This window comes from Amphiura filiformis, chromosome 8, assembly GCF_039555335.1.
Source record: "Amphiura filiformis chromosome 8, Afil_fr2py, whole genome shotgun sequence".
Classification (NCBI taxonomy): domain Eukaryota; kingdom Metazoa; phylum Echinodermata; class Ophiuroidea; order Amphilepidida; family Amphiuridae; genus Amphiura; species Amphiura filiformis.
In genome coordinates this window covers 68,214,989-68,236,604 of record NC_092635.1, presented here as the reverse complement: position 1 = coordinate 68,236,604, position 21,616 = coordinate 68,214,989, and the positions used below count along the sequence as shown (strand labels likewise).

Sequence of the window (21,616 nt, the reverse complement as noted above, 5' to 3'; positions counted from 1 at the left end):
AGAGTTCTGACTGGGGGCATTCCCCCCTCCCCGTGGCACCACCACTGACTGGTTTACTTTTTATTGTTGATTATTCCAAAAAGTAGTGAAGCCAGGGGGCAAAGGCTGGACAAGGCAACTTTCAGCGAGGGCAACATTTGATGAAAATGGTCAAAAATGGGCTTTAAAGTACTTTCTTAAATATTAGGGCGGCCACTGGCCATCGCCCCCACAAAGTGGAGCAATGGCCCCTTGAAGTTTAACCCGGACCCGACCCGCTCATTGGCTCTTGCGAATGTCATTGGTAATTTTTACCAACTTTGGTCGCTCACAACTTCCTTTTCTGAACAGATACAAAGAGCTGGTAATTGTGTATTTAAGCTAACATTTTCTGGCTTTAAATTCCAGATATCGACTGCTCATTTCCAGAAGTGGGTAAGTGCAATAGCTGCACTGTGAACATTTTGCAAGTTACACACAGTTTATTGTACTCACCCACATATGGCAGCTACACATGGCAGCTATTGCACTTACCCACATCTGGCACTGAGCAGTCGATATCTGGCTGTTCCAGTTGAAATCCATACACCTCCGTATGGAAGACACAATTTTAATTTCACATGGCGGTCCCCATTCAGATAACTCCATTTGAAATTCACACTCCCTGTGTAGAAGATTAAGGTCATGTCTTACATAGGGGTTGTATGGATTATACCCAGCTCGCTACTCCTGACTTTTGTCAGGATTAAATCATCAGACATACACCTGGCGGAACTTATGCTGACCATCGTTCACACTGCCACTACTCCTGGCAGTGCCTACCGCTACTCCTAGCAACTTGCGCTAACCCAGTTCTGCCGGGCGTACGTCTGACAATGTGAACACAGCTCCTGTAGCATCCTACCTACATATGACACAAATCTAATGACACGAGCTAAAATAAGTAGGCCACATGTACAGATTCCCATCATTTTGCTAATGATAGTTTTTAAATTCAATTTATACTGCTCTATTGTTAGGTTTGTAAACATTGCATAACCCATATGCTGACATTTTCTTGTTGACTTCTAAACTTTGAAGAGTCAATTGTGATTGCGATTGCACTCCCTTAAGGTGGTACTACACCCCTTGATAAATTTGTGACTATTTTTGCATTTTTCTCAAAAACTAATAAAACACTGGTAACAAAAGTTATGTATATTATAGGGGCAAGGAATCCATTTTACTACACTGAAATTCAGTGACTCAAGACAAGTAGTTATTGATTTATTGATCAAATATTGGTTTTCCCTCATTTTTGACTGTAACTCCACAACTGTTGTCTGTGCTGAAATAAAATTTTCAGTGCAGTAGTTGTAGTCCTTGCCCTATAATATACATATCTTATTTGTCACCAATGCGCTATAATTTTTTGAGAAAAATGCAAAAATAGGCACAAAATTGGCCAGGGGTGTAGTACCACCTTAATATACTTATGGCTAAGACATGCTTTTGAAAACAATCATGGTTGTTCCAAGTTTCTAAAACCTGTGAAATTTTGCACAATTACACCCCACACATTACACATCACTACTTGCACCAGCAATTGCGATCCTTGTGCATTGCTATCAAAATGCACAAAGAGAGCGGCTATATCTCTAAAATGCATATGGCATGCAATTGCGACCTACTGCAGACCCCCGCGAATGGAGGATGGTGCTTGTTTGCAGGTAGGTCCACGGTTTAAATGTGAAATGTCTTGTGTGTGTCCTCGTGTCCTCATTTGTAGGCAAACACGGATGCACCCCTACATGTACCCCCCTACACGCACCCCTGTCGCCAACCGAGGACAGTGTGTATTGCTATGTAACCGTGGACGTGTGTTTCGTGTTTTCATCGCCTAACCGTTGACTAAAATGGCAGATTTTTTTTGTGTATGATACGAAATGGAATTTTATCCATCAACTGCTGACTGTAGTTTTTACACGCATGGTCGGCATTTGAGGTCTATTGCAGCAGTTCGAGACTGAGGACTGTCCTCGGTTGGAGGCAGTTTAGGGTGAAAAATCTTGTGTGTGTCCTCGTTTGCCGGCAAACACATACGCACTCCCACACAACTGGGGGGAGAGGAAACTGGAGATTATTGCACATTTTCTCGGGACATTTTCATACCAAGACCTTTGGAACTCATATATCAGTCTCTATAATGTAACCATAAATTCAAAATATATGTGCTTATGTATCTATCTATATATACATACATATATATATGACACATTTGTAATATTTCAAAAAACTAATATCGCTAAAAAGGGCACTTCGTATTCCAAGTAGGTACACAATCAAATTGAATTCACTCTGGAGAGTTAATGGATATTATATAGACATAGGACACATGTGTGATATGATCAGAGAAAAATTATTTGAATGCTGCAAAAATTGATCTGGGCTCAGTTTCCTCACCCTCGTCAACTCATGTGGTGAAAATTAAGAGGAATTCAACCGATTTCTTGTAAGTGACTATTTACAGAATGCAATATTTAATTTAGTTTTTAAGAATATCAATTTTGATTCTTGCAATCGTATTTTTAAGAGAATCATCAGGAGAATTATTGTCTTATTCTTTTCAATCTTCGTTAATTTGATAGGTCTATGTTGCTTTTGTTTAAAGTGTGCATGTTTCTTTCCTGTGATGAACAATAAGTCTGCTAAACTACCAATGGTGGCGCCACCGGGGGGGGCATGAGGGGCAAATGCCCCAGTCATAACTCTTTCCCCTGTTGCCCCCCCAGTAAAAACCCAAATTACTGAACATTTCACCTTTTTGCAGTAATTTTGCCCAACATTTGTTGATTTTGCCCCCCCAAAATGCACTTTGCCCCCTCAATGCCCCTCCGGAAAAAAATTCCTGGCGCCGCCACTGTAAACTACTGTGTGTTGTTGATTTGGTTTCAAAGAAATGCAAGCATGGGAAATTGAAACATTTTAGGCAATTTCTGTGTGAAATTTATTTATTTACACAAATTATTATGAAGACAATTCACAGTGCAGCATGGTCGACGTCAAATTCAATTAGGCAATTCCATCTGAAATCCATACACCTTATAGAAGACACTACCTAAATCTTCCACACACACACCCCCACACACAGGGAGTGTGAATTTTAAATGGGGCTACCTGAATTGGTGACTCCATTTGAAATCAAGATTAACCCTAACCACACTATAATGAACTAAATTTCACTAAGAAAACCACTGCACATGCATGCATCCCACATGATGCTATAGATGATGTATCAGCGTTATTCATAAATGCCCACAGAATCACTAGCCGGGCCAGCGAAGCCCCTGTAGCTACCGGTCGGTCATGTTGTGCTTGGCATGCGAGGGGTTTATGGTTTGAATCCCAGCAGAGTACCAAGTGACTCCTTTGATTATCTTCTCTCCTTTTTCATATCTTCTTTCCTTCTGATAACAAAAAACCAAGGTCATGTCTTCTATCATAGGGGGTATATGGATTTCAACTGGAATAGCCTATTCTTCCATAGGGGGTATATGGATTTCAACTGGAATAGTCCATTCTTCCATAGGGGGTGTATGGATTTCAACTGGAATAGCCGATTTTGCTTGATCGCATTCCGTTTGTCCATGTTGAAATGGTACCACCTAAACAAGGTGTCATGTATGCCGCATGAATTCAGCAGAATATGAAACTTTAATGTTTCAGACAAAAAACACACGCCATAATTGGAATGCTTTGTGGGTATGTTTAGTTTTAATTTATCGTATCATGTAGTAACTTGAAACATTTAATGCGGGTAGACGTAAAACACACATATCATTACGGAGGAGATGCTACGCAATAAAGTAACCTTCACTGCACATTAATGATGTATAACATTGCAATTTACCGGGGTATTACTGGGAGGTATTTACCAACAGTATAGGGGCTTAATGTGTATCCAACTCTCTGTTACATTCAAATGTTTACAAGCGCTGATTATTTAATAGTAAAAATGCTCGCAAAATTATAAATCTTCATCCAAGATGTGCCAAATATTTATTGATAGATACAGCATACCTGTCAATGTAAATTTGCGAGCTAGAGACCTTCGTCAACTTAAATAAAATGTATATAATACATTTCTTTTATTGTATTATTTGGTTGTTGTAAACAGATTTTAATCGAAAACGATTTATCGGTGTATGATTAATACGTTATTGCAATCCCATTAAATATTAAAATATGTGCAATACAAATAATTATGTGTAAATAGGTATTATTAATCCATATCAAAATGGAGATTTTAATATCATTGAATAAAAACACAATATGTAGTTTGGCAGTGAGCCTCGCAGAATAACACACAATTATCTGTGTGGATTATTAACCCTTACCATTCCTGAGTGGCTTTGCGAAGCACCCTTTCTCCTACCCATCCACTCTTACTTTCAGGGAGGCACCCAGGATATGGTAGAGAAAGAGTTAATTAACATTTATGCTCTTATTTATATCTTCAGGTATATCATTTTTCTTATCAGAAATTAGACAGTGGCATATTTGTGATGAAATTTGCTTTAAAGAATAAAAAAAAAACCTGGAATAGTGTTATAACATCTTGAAATGATATGACTGTAATAGCATGGATGAAAGAGACTTCTGAAGCATGTGTACACACTTGTATACAAGTGGCCGTACACTTATCAATCTTCCATAACCATCTATTTTAGGGGTTTCCCCCTTTTATATTACCATATTATGAGTATTGGCAAGAACTCATGCATTAAATATGAATCTGTCCGATTCTACGTTAAAATTTGATACCACTCAGATTTCATCTTATGCTTTTCTACATTTATAAATTTATATTAGAAAATCAAATCGGATGTGTCCAAATCGTAGCTCGCGGAAACAGCTTGATATGACAGTGTTGCCAAATCTTTTAAGCACCAAGGCATGGTAAATCAGCCCACAGTTTGCCCATCGATTCCACAAAAACACCCAAAAGAAAACATTTGGGTGTTTTTTTTTTCTTATTTTCAGCACAGAAGTCATCATACTTGTATAAACCATCCGGAATAGTATAACATTGAAATTGTAGACATGTTGGTGGAGAGTTGCAGATGAAAGAGGGACAAGAGGGGTGGCAATTAGCGGTCTCCAAATTCTATTAGATTTTTGGTTGTAATATGGTAATTTGCATAAATTTTAACTTACCAGTTCCAATTTCTTGGAACTGGTAAGACATAGTGATGTGACTTTAGCTTCAAGTTGAAATGATGCATGTCAAGGTGGAGGCATTGCGGCCGACGCTTTGCATCGAGAACCGAGCAACAGGAGAACCACAAAATTCTGGTTCAAGTTTTAACCAACAATTGCGTTACAATTGCTCCAAAAAACAACATGTGTCCTGCCTACAAAAAATAAACTTGTTTTGGTTTTTGGTTTTGCATAAAGGGAAAACACATCAAATAAACTACAGCGGAAGTAGCCCAATATTGCAGAAACTGACAGCACTGACAGCACTGAATAGGCCTATGGCCACCATAGAGAATATTGAATTGAGCGTACATAGTTATGTACACAAATAAGCGATGAGCTGTCTGTGTTTATAACTTATCAATGTTGATGTGATGTATGTTTTTGCCTCTGGACAATTTGATTTGTATTCAATAGAAGACAAAACAATGTGTTAAGTTGTTATCACGTCATGTGTTACAGGAGAACCTTGTCAATACAAATCATACAATGTAACTTGAAAATGGAGGTAGTTTATCTAATTTTGAATCTTTTGTTGAGAGCATGAAAGCATTAAATTTGTGGATAATTTAATTTGGCTTTGAGTATTATGATCAGGCTGCGACAAATCGCCTATCCGATAGCCCGGGGCAATCACATTTTTTGTCGGGCAATTAAAACTCTGAAGAGCTGTGCCCGATCGGGCAAGTCTAAATTTAAACCAATTAAAGCTTGAATGATGATTTAAAATGGAGTATTTCTGTCCAACTTGGCGTGTTCACAGAAGTAAAAAAACGTCAAAACAAAGTAGAAAACTTCTTGAAATGGAACTCAAATTTCGCTAGGCACTCGTATCCCACACCAGACTTGCAGACATATACATGTATAAATGAACATCATGCCGTTACGTGGCGTATTGGAAGTTTGGCCAATTATAGAACCTGTTTCGTGCAAATATCATGACGTCAATGACGTCAGCTGGCCATGTATTTGCATATGATTGAGATTGAGATGTACTAGTGGTAATGGCGAAATACGTAAATCGCCGTGACTTTACTGACAAAATTTCACATAAAATACATTATTTTCCACATGTAAGAAACAAACAGTGAAATAATTGAATGAAATGTTCATTTTTTATGCATTTCATGAATACTCATTTGTTTATCAACTTAACTGAGAAAAGTATTGGATTTCCGTAAGAATGAAACTGCCAAATTCGGCACACTTACGGTACTATGCACTGCACTGCATGATGAGTACGGTATGTGACTTTGTCGACAATTGTTGCCGGGAATATTGGTTAATTTCGGGCAATTTCGGGCAACCAATTTTTGGATATTGCCTGCCCGATCGGGCAAGCTAAAAAATAAAATTTGTCGCGGCCTGATTATGATGCTATAAAATGCCAATCATCTTAGTACATAGCATGTCAGACAAATCTATTTTACAGTGCATATCGCTCATTTAATTTAATTTGGAATATAGCATAGCAAAATAATATTTTGGTGTAGATTATTCATCCAGTAGTTTGTTTGTAAATTAATCTAATACTGGGACAAAAATGTGCAACTCATTTTGCAACATCGAGTCCGATACCATCAGACTTCATCAGGCATCTGAGTGATGATGGCAGATAGTGTGATATCAATCAGATGCCTGATGAAGTCCAGTGGTATTGGACACAGCATAGGAAAGTGAGGTGCAAATTTTAGTTCCAGTATTAAATTAAATTTGCATAATAATATGTGACATGATCAAGGGGAATGAGTTTCATGTCGACCCTGGGTCAAAATGAGTTTTACATATGTTTCAAAAGAGGACATTTATAGTTTTCAGAAACTGAAATTCCTGTGTTGATACAACTTTTCTTTGCGAAGTTACATCTATTTATCAATCGCTGAAAACAATATAAAACAAAAGAATTTGAACACTTTCTTGCCAATATCTCAAAATTGATATTAGCGACATCCGACTCATTTCCTTTGATCATGTCACATATTGCAAAATACTGTTCCTCACATATGCTATCTTCAGAGCATATTAATAAGTACAATGACGATCATCAAATTTGTTGTCTTCCGAAACTGGGGTAAACAACAAAATACTGTACCTCATAGTTGCTATCTTCAGAAGATAGCATATATTAATATTATTAAGTACAAGGACAATCATCAAATTTGCTGTCTTCCGAAACTGGGATAAACTTCAAAATACTGTTCATCACATATGTGTACATCCATATCAAAACGATGCACTTGTCGGCTGCTACATGTGTCTCATTTCATATAATAGCTAGGAACAAATATCAGACTTATCTCAAGCAGAAATCACTTCAAATCATCCCAAAGTCACATGGTTAACTTAGTAATATTCTAATTCCCAAACCATGTGACTTTGCGATGATTTGAAGTGACCTCCACTTGAGATGAGTCTGGTATTTGTTCCTAGCTATTATGTGAAATGAGACACATGTAGCAGCCGACAAGTGCATCGTTTGGATATGGATGTACACATATGCTATCTTCAGAAGATAGCATATTTGCTATCTTCAGAAGATAGCATATTGCAAGTACAATGGCAATCAACAGATTTGCTGTCTTCAGAAACTAGCATAAACTTCAAAATACTGTTCCTCACGTTTGCTATTTCCTGAAGTTAACATTAAAATACAAGATATCATAGCCCTCATTGTAGATAGTTTAGATGTAGTGTTGACAAATACCATTTGCTATCTTCAGTAGATAGCACGGAAGTGTTGTTAGTCATTATGTGTCATTATGCAGTCCGATCCGACTGCCTGATCAGGAAGTACTGCCGAATCAGGCAGCATGTTGCCGAGTTAGGCAACACAGGCTTTGGTAACCCTTCCGAATTCGACAGACTAAGGACTAAATTGTTCATGGTGATTTTATAAAAGATCGGGGAAATTTTACTTTGACACACATGAGCTACATGTAAGTTGACAATTTTTCACCGGGCGAAAAAAAATTCCACCGGGAGAAAAAGAATTTAAATAACAAAACAATTTCTAACGGGTTTTTAAAAATTTGATTTAAAAATATGCAAATTAACTTTATTTTAACTAAAATTGATGAAAAATTACTACTAATTGTACATTCATTGATAATTTTATATATTTTACCTACTTCTTTACTCTAAACCAAGAAATAACGGTATATTAAAAGATGCTCTATTTGAAATAGAGCATTGCATTGTGGGATACCATACTGCCTGACTCGGCAACATACTGCCTGATTCGGCAGTACTTCCTGATCAGGCAATCGGACCGGACTGTTATGGATAATCTGGTTTAACTTGGAACATAAGTTGTGTTTCAAAGATGTAGTTCACATTTGTTATCTTCAGTAGATATAGTACTGAAGAGTTATTAGGTTTGCATTGTGAATTTAAGCTGGTTTACTTAGAACATGGTCTTGTAGAATGTTGAACATTTCAAAGTTTTTAAAAATGCTGTCATTACATTTGCTATCTTCAGTAGATAGTATTGAAGAGCTATTACTTTTACAATTTGCTTGTGAATAAGCTGGTTTACTTACAACATGGTCATGTAGAATGTTGAACATTGTGTTTCAAAATTTCCAAAACGCTGTCATTACATTTGCTATCTTCAGTAGATAGCATAGAAATGTTTTTAGGATTAATAATTCACATTGTGAATTTTTTTTTTTAAAGCTATGATCTACACAGGATTTCCTTTTTATTGCATTTTCTTACCACTTTTTTTTTTGCCACTTTGGGCCAAATTTGCCACTTTGGGCCAAATTTAGATTGGTTTGGTTTCTTTTCTCTGCTGTTTAGCTGCAGAACATGGTCTTATACCTAATGGCCAAATATGCTACCCATGTTTGCGGCACATCCCATATGGTCATTTGTACTGACTGCAGCAACAGGCACATAAATCGCAGCTGGAACCTTTGCACAACTGATAGATCATGCTCCTTGACGGCATTATCAAGTAGACGGCATCTTACGCTGTCCACGCTATCATGGCTGTTATATGTAATGGGTATGTTCCTTGATGGCCAGAAATATTTTGAACAACCTATAATTGAAGGAGCTGCATTGGAACTTTCAAGAGGCTTCACCTTTTATATCCTGCTCCCTTAAATGCTCTATTAGAGAATTTCATTTTAGGGTAAAGAAATTTACCATCCTGTAATTTTAAGAACATTTTGTTTTGCAGGGGTTTAAATATGGTGAAGATTGGGATATCCCCTTTTCATGTTATGAGATGGGGAAATAGATTTGTAAGAATCAAATTTGATGCTGTAGAACTCACACAGTAATAATATGGTGGTTGAAAGGTCCCACATAACCCTTTAAATGAGCACATCAACAAGAGCCTACATGGCATGGTCTATATATCGCACACCTGGATGTAGTATGCATAGTATGATAATGTAGCATGCCAATTTGCAAACATGAAAGGGTTTCCACTTCCAGCATACCAATTAGGCAAAATGGCAGGCAGATGCAGGTATATAGGCTATAAGGGGATGCATTCTGAACTGAAGAGACATCTCCCAATAATATCCCTACTCCCTGCTAAACCATAAACTTTCCACAAGCAACATGCTGGCCAGCACCTGTTGCTTCTCAATGACATTTTCGGTTTATATCGGTTTTTATCCCAGAATCCTTTGCAGAAGTTGCGGACATGGGGCTATTCCATTTAAAATCCACACTCCCCCCTGTGTAAGATGTGAGAAGTATCTTCCACAGAGGGTGTATGAATTTCAAATGAATTTAACAAATTATCAACTCTCTGAATCTCACCCTCAATCTGTGGAAGATTGGAAGAAACAGGTTGAATCTATCTTAAGAAGGTGTATGAAATTCAAATGGAACTGCCTAATGTGGTCATGTGGACAATTTGGCTAAACTCCTAGCTACGCCACTGATGTCCTGGGCAATAAAAATGTTTCAATAATGGGGTCGGCTACGCTTCGCACATTGTTTATATTTTTACTGCCTCAGACACCCTATATTTCTTAATTTCAGTTGCATAGGTTTTCAGGATTTGGCCAAAATGGTCTATTATTTGCTTGTTTGGAATCATGTGATTCTTGCAAAATATTGCAAACTTGGGGGATATTAATGCTTTTGATGACCGTGTGCTGGGTATAATGAAAGACAGGGATAAAAAGAATTGATCGCATCTGACATTATCTGTTAATCAAACTCGAGCATGGTTTGTTTACAAGTGTCGTGATGATGACTTGCTGAACGCAGCGGTATAACCGGGCGCCTTATTGTTAATTTTGCACCTTCAAACACAAACCATCTCAAAAGTTAGGTTTTTATAGTAGGAAACTTTCTTTTGCGAAGGCACCATGTCAACAAATCCTAGAAAAGTTGCTTTTTGCCTTGTAAAAGTACGTAATTTTTCGCCATTTTCTGCTATTCCTTTTCTCTGATCAGCACCAGATAGATCGGTCTTCCTTTTACGAGCTGATTAACCCGTGTAAACCAATCAAGGATCGTAAATTGATAGTGACATCAGACACAAGAAATTCTTTTTATCTCTTGTCTTTCATTATAGTGCTAGTCATAGACCTGTTTAAAGGGAAATGTTGTACAAATAATGCATGCTTCTTGACAGGAAATCCAGACATTATTTTTACAATTCAAATCTATTGCAAAGTCACCAGTGAAGGAGGGGAAGTGAATATAATGAAAGTATAATGACTATGAACCACAATGGCCTCATCCCAATGGCATAGTTCAATAACCTCAATTAAACAATCATAGTGCAAAATTTGACCTCAAGCTGTAGAGTATGAGTTTTGGTACCCACATTTTCAAAGTTCATTCAATGAATGTACAAATGTATTGGGGTTAAAGAACTGTGCCCCTGATAGATGAGCATGTTGTGGATCCTAGTGTATAATGAAACGAGTTTCTTACTTCATGATTATTTTGGGACATTTGCTCAACTGTATAATTATAATTGTAAAATGAGCATTTGAGCCTTATGTTGTTTCTTGAAAGAAACCTGATATATATAAAACATCCTTTTCTCATCGGAAGCTATCATTTAAGAGTGGATTATAAACTTGTAGAAAAGACTCATGTTGTTGAAGTGGAGAACTTTGAGAGGAATTGAAGGATAATTAGGTTCATGCATGTGTCATACCGTATTTCGTCAAATAAACACCCCCGGGGGAATTACATTTTCCCAAGGGGGGGGGTTTATTAGAGGTCATTTTTAGAACGACAATTCCCGTTAAAATCATTAGGTAAGCTTAAAAGTCACGCTAAAATGACAAACTATGAACTTTTGACACTGACTTTTGGTTCACTTCCGGTTGCCGATGCAGATTTTCGCTATTTATTGCTGCTATTATCAACCATGTGAGCAACTTGGTAAGCTTAAGACACAAGATAGCATGGAAATATCGGAATTTTTGAAACATCTTTGTTGAAAAAAGTGGTGGGGGGCGTTTATTTGAGGGGGGGGCGACTATTTGACGAAATACGGTATATACATTTGCACACATTGCTCATGCCAGTTGTTGTATCAATGTTAATAAGATGATGCCCTGCTACAAGTATTGTCTTGAGAGTCATGATTACACATTATTTTCCATACAGGTAATCAGGGGTGACCATATACAGGGACGTGCCACAAACATGTGTAGCATTTTTGGCATTTTGGTATATCAATGACCCCTTTTTCTAGACCAATTTTGGTGTATGGATGGGTCCTTTTTTCACAATTTTCTCAATTTTTTTCCCAGAAAATAGCCCAATTTCACTTTACTGTAGCCAAAATATTTGAAATTGCCCCATAAGTTGTAAAAACTACAATAATTTGTGTTGAATTTGGCTGAAAATTTTGACATTAGGTATATCAATGGGTCCAAATTTCTTTAAAAATTGGTATATTGTGACTCTAAACACCATCCTGAACAACATATTTAAAAAGGATATAGTGGAAAACTGGTCATTTGCATAATTATCCAAAATGGCTGCTATTGCAGGGCTCAAATTGCAAAATTGGGTGAATATGGATAAAAACGAATTGTATTCCTCCCATTATTAGGATTCAGAAAATGTATAGTTCGACCTATCTCTGATGTACAGTTCTTGAGTTATTATACTAGGCTATTTTGGATAAATATAATGCAAATTATCATTTTTTCCCCGATTTCCTTTTTTCGTCTTTTTGGATAATATGTTGTTCAGGAGGGTGTTTAGAGTAACTAGCAAGCAAAAACATTAGTGTTCCAATTTTGGCTCAAACATAAATTCATATTGACTGGTCTACTACTCACATCAATATATTTTAATATGTTGAATCTGAAAACTCTTCCAACGAAACAAGAAATACAAAGATAAATTGTAGCAAAGAACACATGCTCTGTATATAGGTCATCAATGCCCTTATCAAAGCCAACATGATTGTCACTGTGCAAATATTTTGTGTTGTTTGTTTTGGATGGTAATATATCTGTTACGTCAACATAATATTGTTATTATGTCCATCACGTCCAGATTAATTATCATTATGTGGCAACTTATTGCTTTAATAACACTCGTAACGCCATAGCAGGTATATGGTAGTCTGTAGTGGGTGATTTTCGCAAATTTGTTATTTTAATGACTTTACGAAGCTTATGCAAACCGACATAGTAAATTGAAAAAGCGGATTTCCGATCCTCGCATGTATTAAATAATTGTGTCTCGCATTGTCTGCTAGGGTAAAGCATATTGACTGCTCAGTGCCAGAAGTGGGTAAGAGCAATAGCTGCCTTGTGTAGCTGTCATGTGTAGAGAGTATAATATACTGTATGTAAATTGAAAAATGGTCACAGGGCAGCTATTGCACTTACCCACTTCTGGCACTGAACAGTCGATATATGCTGCCCGCTTCCTTTCTTCATTACACTGTTATTTTCATGCTCATTTGTAGTTAAATGCTGAACCACAATGGGAAACCCCCAAATCTGGCTACAGAGCATGAAGGTTAATCCCACGTTTGTTTACATATGGTATGCATTGAGCACTCTGGGATCGTGGCGTGTATTAGTACCGGTAAATAAAAAAATGCACTCACACAAAGTGATAGGTAATTTTCAGCTGAAGATGCTAAAAATAGTAAAAATAATCAATATCATTTGCTCAATAAAAATGACAAGAATCTCTGTATGAATTAGAAAACAATCTTGAATTTGATGTGTGAATCCACATCATTCAATATAAAGTGGATTTTATCAGGGGGGAAGCCAAGATTGACTGAATTTTGACGTCGTCGTAAACACGAAAATGTCTCAAATAATTCCAAAAGTGTATTAATATTATCAAGCAATATTTTATCAGTCTAAATCCGTTGAGGTTCGACAATGAACCTCATTGTAAGTCCTGTTTTTTGAATTTTTTGTATGAATAACGCACAACATGTTATGATATATACTAAAATTTCCCCTTCCTGACACAATGTATACGTGGTGTAGTGGTTAGCATTGGTACCTGCCACGCGAGAGATCTGGGTTCAATCCCCAGTACCAGCAAAGAAATTTTTTGTCTTCACATTTATTTTGAATCCAAAATTATTTATTTTCATGTGAATATGTATATATTCCACTGGGAAATATATTTTGTGCATTTTTTTTCTGTAACAGGGCCAATAGAGCTAAAAATGCACCTTGGCTCAGGGGAAAATAATTGTGTCCCGCTCAGGCAGTGTTGCCGCATATTGTCTGTTTTGTTTACGCTTATTGGCTGTTGCCACATTGAATAATGTCGGCCACCATCGTCTGGATTTTATTTCATTCTTTGTCATATTTCAATGGACTATTCTATTTTTTTTTTATCATGGAAACCTATACCCCGTTTACATTGGACAGAAGTTGTCATCGACTTAAATTGGGTTTTGAATTACGACCGCTGATTAGCATAAATTAATTTGTTTTGTTTGGTGGGTGTTTACACTGAATCATTTGAATTAATTCTACCTTTGAATTCAAGAAAGTCAATTTCGTTTTTTATGTCACAAGTAAGTTACCCCTTCTCCTGATCCTTCGTCCAAAATATCATTTTATATGTGCCTTGGTTTGGTTTGTGGCGTTTAAAAAGCCATTGTCAAAGATATTACATGGTTATCCCAAGTCATCGCAACAAATCGTAAACAAATGTCTTTGAGTGTGACGTCAGCTCATAAGCTATGCAAACTCAAAGTCTGCATGCCCAGAGTCCAGACTAATGTCAAGTTCAAGAAGGTCAAAGGTCTCATTTTTTGTATTTTGTGAATGAGGGAAGGCAAAACTTGTCTGGAATAACCCAATTTAGTCAACAATAGTTATACAAATTAATGTTTATTTGTTGGTTTTGATTTATTTCTTGCAGAACTCATTTGTTTCATCAGCACCCGTATATGACGATTCCTCAGGAAAAAGTGGTGCAAAATTCTTGAGATCGCATGATGGTAAATTTATTGTGAAGACTATCATCAGGGAAGAAGTAGAACTTATGCATAATATCCTGCCAGACTACCACAAGGTAAGAGATAGGTCAAAGGTCAGATGGGGGAAAGGTATGGGGGTTAGTGGAACAACAGTTTGATTTCACACAATGGTAGATTTATTGTGAAGACTAGTACCAGAGAAAAAGTAGAACATATGCATAATATCTTGCCAGACAACCACAAGGTAAAGGATAGGTCAAAGGTCAGATGGGGAAGGGTATGGGAGTTAGTGGAACAACAGTTTGATATCACACAATGATATATTAATTGTGAAAACCATAAACCAGGAAAAAAGCAGAGCTTATGCATAATACATGTATCCTGCCAGACTACTGCAAGGTAAGGGATAGGTCAGATGGAGAAGGGAAGGGGTATGGGGTTAGTGGAACAGCAGCTTGGTGGAACACCAGCCTGATTTCACACAATGGCAGATTTCCTTTCTGCTTTCTATTTGTAAAGTGTTTATGTTTGTAATACACAGGATGCAGGATATGGATAGAGATACTGTGACATACGTCACTTTCCTTGTACTCTTTTATTCCATATAAATATGTATGTTTCCTGTTGCTTCTTTTTTTTAATTATTCATATGCATAGCCATGAAATGTAAATACCCTTATTGTCTGTGATGTGGAACAGATGCTGTTAGTTTCAGTGGTAGTCCCATGCATAAAGACACCCGAGTCCGGATGAGAGCTCAAGCAAATTACACTGACAGTTAAGGGTGGATTTCATGCACAACTCTCAAGTCCGAAGGTTTCCTAGGCTGAAGGCTCCTTAATCAGAAGGTTCGTTAGTCCGAACACGTAATTTACCATTCGCTGGTCCGAATTCTGAAAAAGGTTCGCTAGGCCTTGGGTTCTCTAGTCAGAGGGTTCGCTAGTCAGAGGGTTCGCTAGTCCAAATCATAAATAAGGGTTCTCTAGTCCGAAAATAGAATACGGCTTGCTAACCCTAAACCTAACCCTAAACCCTAACCCTTATTCTATATTTGGACTAGAGAACCTTCAGATTAGCGAACTTAATTTGGTTTTTGGATTAGCGACCCTTCGGACTAGAGAGAAGTTACAGCTGCAAGTCCTAAAGCCATCGCTATTCTGCCATACATGTTAGTGTTACGATGAGTTTGGACATTGCATCGATAGTTTTGAAAGACTTGCAATACATTCTAAGTCTGTATGAAATCCATGCGTTAGCTTGCTGCTCCAGATGGAAACATTATAGACTCTGATCTAGCCCTACTAGATAGGTCCTTTTTACTATGGCTTACGAAAACCAGTATCATCCTAGAATCGCATGGCCCAAGAAATCTAGCAGACTACCAGCAACCATAATCTAGATGATGAGGGAGAAAGGTCCTATCTAGTAGGGCTAACTAAAATTTAAGATAAATGGAGCCAGAACAGAAGCATGGTGTTAGCTAGCCACCCGTCCACTTGTCATTTTGGACAGGCAGTTTGCTCCTGGGACAGGTACAATTAACGTCTGTGACATTATGCTAAATTCCAAAAATGATGCTTGAATATGTTCTGTAAATTTTCTGTAAAATTTTCGACAGGCAGCTTTTGTGAAAATGATGGGCGCTTGTCAAAATAATGCGTGAATATGTTCTGTAAACTCAAAACAAGATCAGACTATTAAATTGAGGCTATAACAATAGCTACATTGAACCGACTAAACCCAGAGAAGATGCAGGTCTAGTTTATGTTTTCAAAGTCAAATTTAGGACAGGCAGATTTTGTGAAAATGAAAGTCAAATTTAGGACAGGCAGATTTTGTGAAAATGAAAGTCAAATTTAGGACAGGCAGATTTTGTGAAAATGACAGGCGCTTGTCAAATCCCAACTAAGACCCTGTGCCCACAACTATGCAAGAGAACACTTTTATCCTCAGCCTTTGGGTCAAGAGAAAGGAAAACTTACCCACTGGGCTATTCCATTTAAAATCCACACTACCCCTGTAGAAGATTTTGGAAATATCTTCCACAGATGGAGTATGAATTTCAAATGGAATTAACACAGCAGCTCCATTTGAAGCTCACTCTCACTCAGGGGAAGATTCAAGTTGAATCTTTCTCAGAGGGTCTATGAAATACAAATGGAGCTGCCTAATGTGCTCATTCGATTTGAAATTCATACTCCCCCTGTGGCAGATATTTCCAAAATCTTCTACAGGTAGAGTGTGGATTTTAAATGGAATAGCCCAATATCAGCTACCCACAGGCTCGTAATCCATCTTTGTTTTTCTCTCTTTGTTTGAATCCACAGTACCTAGTGGAGAGACATGGGGACACTCTTCTACCACAATACCTGGGCATGTACAGATTAACGGTAGAGGGTGTGGAGACGTATATGTTAATTATGAGGAGCGTATTTAGCTGTACATTACCAGTGCATAGGAAATATGACCTGAAAGGGTCAACCATAGATAGACAAGCTAGTGACAAAGAAAAGGTAGGTTTCTACTTCCATTCTAGCTCTTGATCAGAGCCCTCACAGTACCTTAGAAGATCCATTATCCCTGAGTAAAATAAACCCAAGCAAGTGACTAGTAAAGAAAATATAAGGCCAATATCCCTGCCTGGTTAGACCATTCTGTAAAAAAATTAATACCACTCCTAGTACAGAGCTTGCCAAAGGCAAGCTACACTATCACTAGGCAAGCTACATAAGTCACCAACCAGCACTTCCCTGTGACCAACAAGTAGGACCACTATGCAGTATTACTGTCTACCCACAGATGTTGGTCTACCCCACCCACCAACCGCTCAAGTCCACTCACCGAGGCGCAGCCGAGGCAGCCGGTCTTTACTATAGTGTCAGAGGGCATATGGCATGGTTTTTCATTTTTCTTTCAATTGGATGGAAAATAGGTCGGCTTTGGAGCAAAGCTACTTCCATTCATGTTCATTTGGCTTTCTCGAGACAATGATGTCAGTGGGTACTGCAGTTGGCATAATATGAAATCGCACATGTTGACGCAAAGAACTGGTGTGTTTTGGTGTGTTTTTTGTGTAATTTTTTTTTATGTCAAGAGTATCTAGGCATTAACAGCTGCAATCTAGGAGATACGCTTACAAAACTTCGTCCAGGCACAAGTGACCTGGTGAAGGGGGTCACTGTAGATAGCTGGTTAGGGCATTTTTACAGGACAGGCAAATGTAGCCAACAATCAGGCTTATTACCCTGATCGGAATCGACTTTTCTCATGGGTCATCTGCCCCGCCGTTACCAGATGAGCCACGGGGAGAGCAGATTTTTTATTTTTTTAGGTTGTGCAAGGAATTGAAATTGGACCTCTTTACATCAAAGGCAAGGTATCTGCACACACATGAAGGAACTGCAACCAAGTACTGATGTTACTATCTTGAGGAAGCCAAATAGACTATAGTCTCATTTCCAACGGCATAGTGTAATAACCCCTAATTAAAGGGGCATTTTGTGATCCACAGCCTCATCCCCCCACTTTTCTCAAAAAAAGTTGAGATTTTTATACCACTGGAAACCTGGCTACATAATATTTATGTGCAAAAAATTTCTTGCAGATTTATTCGTTTAGCCAAAATATCGTCAAATTTAAATTACGTTCTGGTGTACCAAAGAATGAAATTACAACACATTGCCTATGGAGCAGTGTATTACACATAATCACGCATAACATGCTAACGCAAAATCTGAATTTACTGATGTTTTGGGAATAACCTTCTTTCGTTGAGGATGCTAGGATCACAAAATACTCCTTTAACAATATTAGGTCAAAGTTGTTAAGTAAGAGTGTTTGTACCAAACTCATTCAAAGATCATTCAGCGAAATGTCCAGACATACTGGGTTAATGAACTTCGTCCTGATGGTTGAGCATGTTTTAGGTCCAAGTGATTGAGGACTATTTTTTGAAAATCTGTTTGAAATAATTAGTATGTTAAATCACTATACTGAAGCTTGTCTGCTACGATAGCACTGGGGGTACTCAAGTTTGGTTTGTGTGTGCCTCTGAGAATTTGAAAGTAGTCCCATCAATAAACCAATTTTTTCAAGCAATTTGGTCCCATCGATATTCAAAATTTTGCAACTTTTCCTCCAAATTTTGGTGAAATTTCAAAATTTTTGGCTACAGCGAAGCAAAATTGGGCTATTTAAAAAAAATAAATAAAATAGAAATGAGAAAAAAGGACCCCATCCATATAGATGAATCCAACGAGCCAAGTCATGGTCAGGATTTGGTCGGCCATATTTGGTTCCCTGCATGCACCAAACAGGTGTTGTGAGTGCCCAATTGGGTGGATTAAACCTGCTTAAAATTCAATGTTAGATTCTTTTGTGTTGTAAACTGTCATCATTCTTTTGTGTATGTGTAACACTGGTGATAGAATGCAGTTTAAAATACCCTTCAAGACCGCATCATTTCACATTTTAGGTGAGATAGCTGGGTCCCCGTCGCGGCTATGGCTGCCATTGAGGAGTAGGAATGCGTGAAATTGGATTTGTGTACATACCAAAAAGTTGGCCTAGAAAAAGGGGTCATTGATATACCAAAAGTCTGAAAATGCTATGCCCACGTTTGCAGTACGTCCCCGTATGGTCATTTGTACTGAGTACCTCCCCCAGGTGATAGCACTGGTATACAATCTTAGTTGGAACCACAAACAAGATATTGTGTATACATGTACAGTAAGCCAAAAAAAAAATTAAGGTACCAGTTATGTTCGCCTCCTGTATAACAAGATATTGTGTATACATGTACAGTAAGCCAAAAAAAATTAAGGTACCAGTTATGTTCGCCTCCTGTATAACAAGATATTGTGTATACATGTACAGTAAGCCAAAAAAAAATTAAGGTACCAGTTATGTTCGCCTCCTGTATAACAAGATATTGTGTATACATGTACAGTAAGCCAAAAAAAAATTAAGGTACCAGTTATGTTCGCCTCCTGTATAACAAGATATTGTGTATACATGTACAGTAAGCCAAAAAAAATTAAGGTACCAGTTATATTTAGCCTCCTGTATAACAAGATATTGTGTATACATGTACAGTAAGCCAAAAAAAAATTAAGGTACCAGTTATGTTCGCCTCCTGTATAACAAGATATTGTGTATACATGTACAGTAAGCCAAAAAAAATTAAGGTACCAGTTATGTTCGCCTCCTGTATAACAAGATATTGTGTATACATGTACAGTAAGCCAAAAAAAATTAAGGTACCAGTTATGTTCATTCTCCTGTATAACAAGATATTGTGTATCCATGTACAGTAAGCCAAAAAAAAATTAAGGTACCAGTTATGTTCGCCTCCTGTATAACAAGATATTGTGTATACATGTACAGTAAGCCAAGCCAAAAAAAAATTAAGGTACCAGTTATGTTCGCCTCCTGTATAACAAGATATTGTGTATACATGTACAGTAAGCCAAAAAAAAATTAAGGTACCAGTTATGTTCGCCTCCTGTATAACAAGATATTGTGTATACATGTACAGTAAGCCAAAAAAAATTAAGGTACCAGTTATGTTCGCCTCCTGTATAACAAGATATTGTGTATACATGTACAGTAAGCCAAAAAAAATTAAGGTACCAGTTATGTTCGCCTCCTGTATAACAAGATATTGTGTATACATGTACAGTAAGCCAAAAAAATTAAGGTACCAGTTATGTTCGGCCTCCTGTATAACAAGATATTGTGTATACATGTACAGTAAGCCAAAAAAAATTAAGGTACCAGTTATGTTCATTCCTGTATAACAAGATATTGTGTATACATGTACAGTAAGCCAAAAAAAATTAAGGTACCAGTTATGTTCAGCCTCCTGTATAACAAGATATTGTGTATACATGTACAGTAAGCAAAAAAAAATTAAGGTACCAGTTATGTTCACCTCCTGTATAACAAGATATTGTGTATACATGTACAGTAAGCCAAAAAAAAATTAAGGTACCAGTTATGTTCGCATCCTGTATAACAAGATATTGTGTATACATGTACAGTAAGCCAAAAAAAATTAAGGTACCAGTTATGTTCGCCTCCTGTATAACAAGATATTGTGTATACATGTACAGTAAAAAAAAAAAATTAAGGTACCAGTTATGTTCGCCTCCTGTATAACAAGATATTGTGTATACATGTACAGTAAGCCAAAAAAATTAAGGTACCAGTTATGTTCGCCTCCTGTATAACAAGATATTGTGTATACATGTACAGTAAGCCAAAAAAAATTAAGGTACCAGTTATGTTCGCCTCCTGTATAACAAGATATTGTGTATACATGTACAGTAAGCCAAAAAAAAATTAAGGTACCAGTTATGTTCGCCTCCTGTATAACAAGATATTGTGTATACATGTACAGTAAGCCAAAAAAAATTAAGGTACCAGTTATGTTCAGCCTCCTGTATAACAAGATATTGTGTATACATGTACAGTAAGCCAAAAAAAAATTAAGGTACCAGTTATGTTCGCCTCCTGTATAACAAGATATTGTGTATACATGTACAGTAAGCCAAAAAAAAATTAAGGTACCAGTTATGTTCGCCTCCTGTATAACAAGATATTGTGTATACATGTACAGTAAGTAAAAAAAATTAAGGTACCAGTTATGTTCACCTCCTGTATATCCTAAACAAATACAGATATGTCATAATTTGAACCAGCAGCCAATAGCTGCATCTTTTAGCTCTAATTTAAGACCTCATTCGTTGAAATTGTTCAAGAAATAAAGACACAACGATCAAAAAACCCAAGGAAGATTCAAAATTAAAAGTTGCAGTTTGCCACATTGCATGCCCTATTGATTGTACACAACGCGTTCGTGAACAAGAGAACTAGCGCCATGCTTTCATTGACTAGCACGAAAAACTAGCGTCATGCTTTCATTGATTAAAACACAAAAGTGCAACTTTTTTTGTCATACCTATTAGGTTTTGGATCACCGTGTCTTTA

At 37.2% G+C, this 21,616-nt stretch overlaps 1 protein-coding gene across 1 annotated transcript in view; it reads left to right on the top strand.

Moving 5' to 3' along the window:
• LOC140159388 (phosphatidylinositol 5-phosphate 4-kinase type-2 beta-like) overlaps window positions 1-21,616 on the top strand; it is a 72,983-nt gene that overhangs the window by 27,830 nt on the left and 23,537 nt on the right. Inside the window, exons 2-3 of the mRNA XM_072182845.1 lie at window positions 14,569-14,721; window positions 16,954-17,139. Coding sequence (XP_072038946.1) covers window positions 14,569-14,721; window positions 16,954-17,139 — 339 coding nt within the window. The remainder of the gene's footprint in view (window positions 1-14,568; window positions 14,722-16,953; window positions 17,140-21,616) is intronic.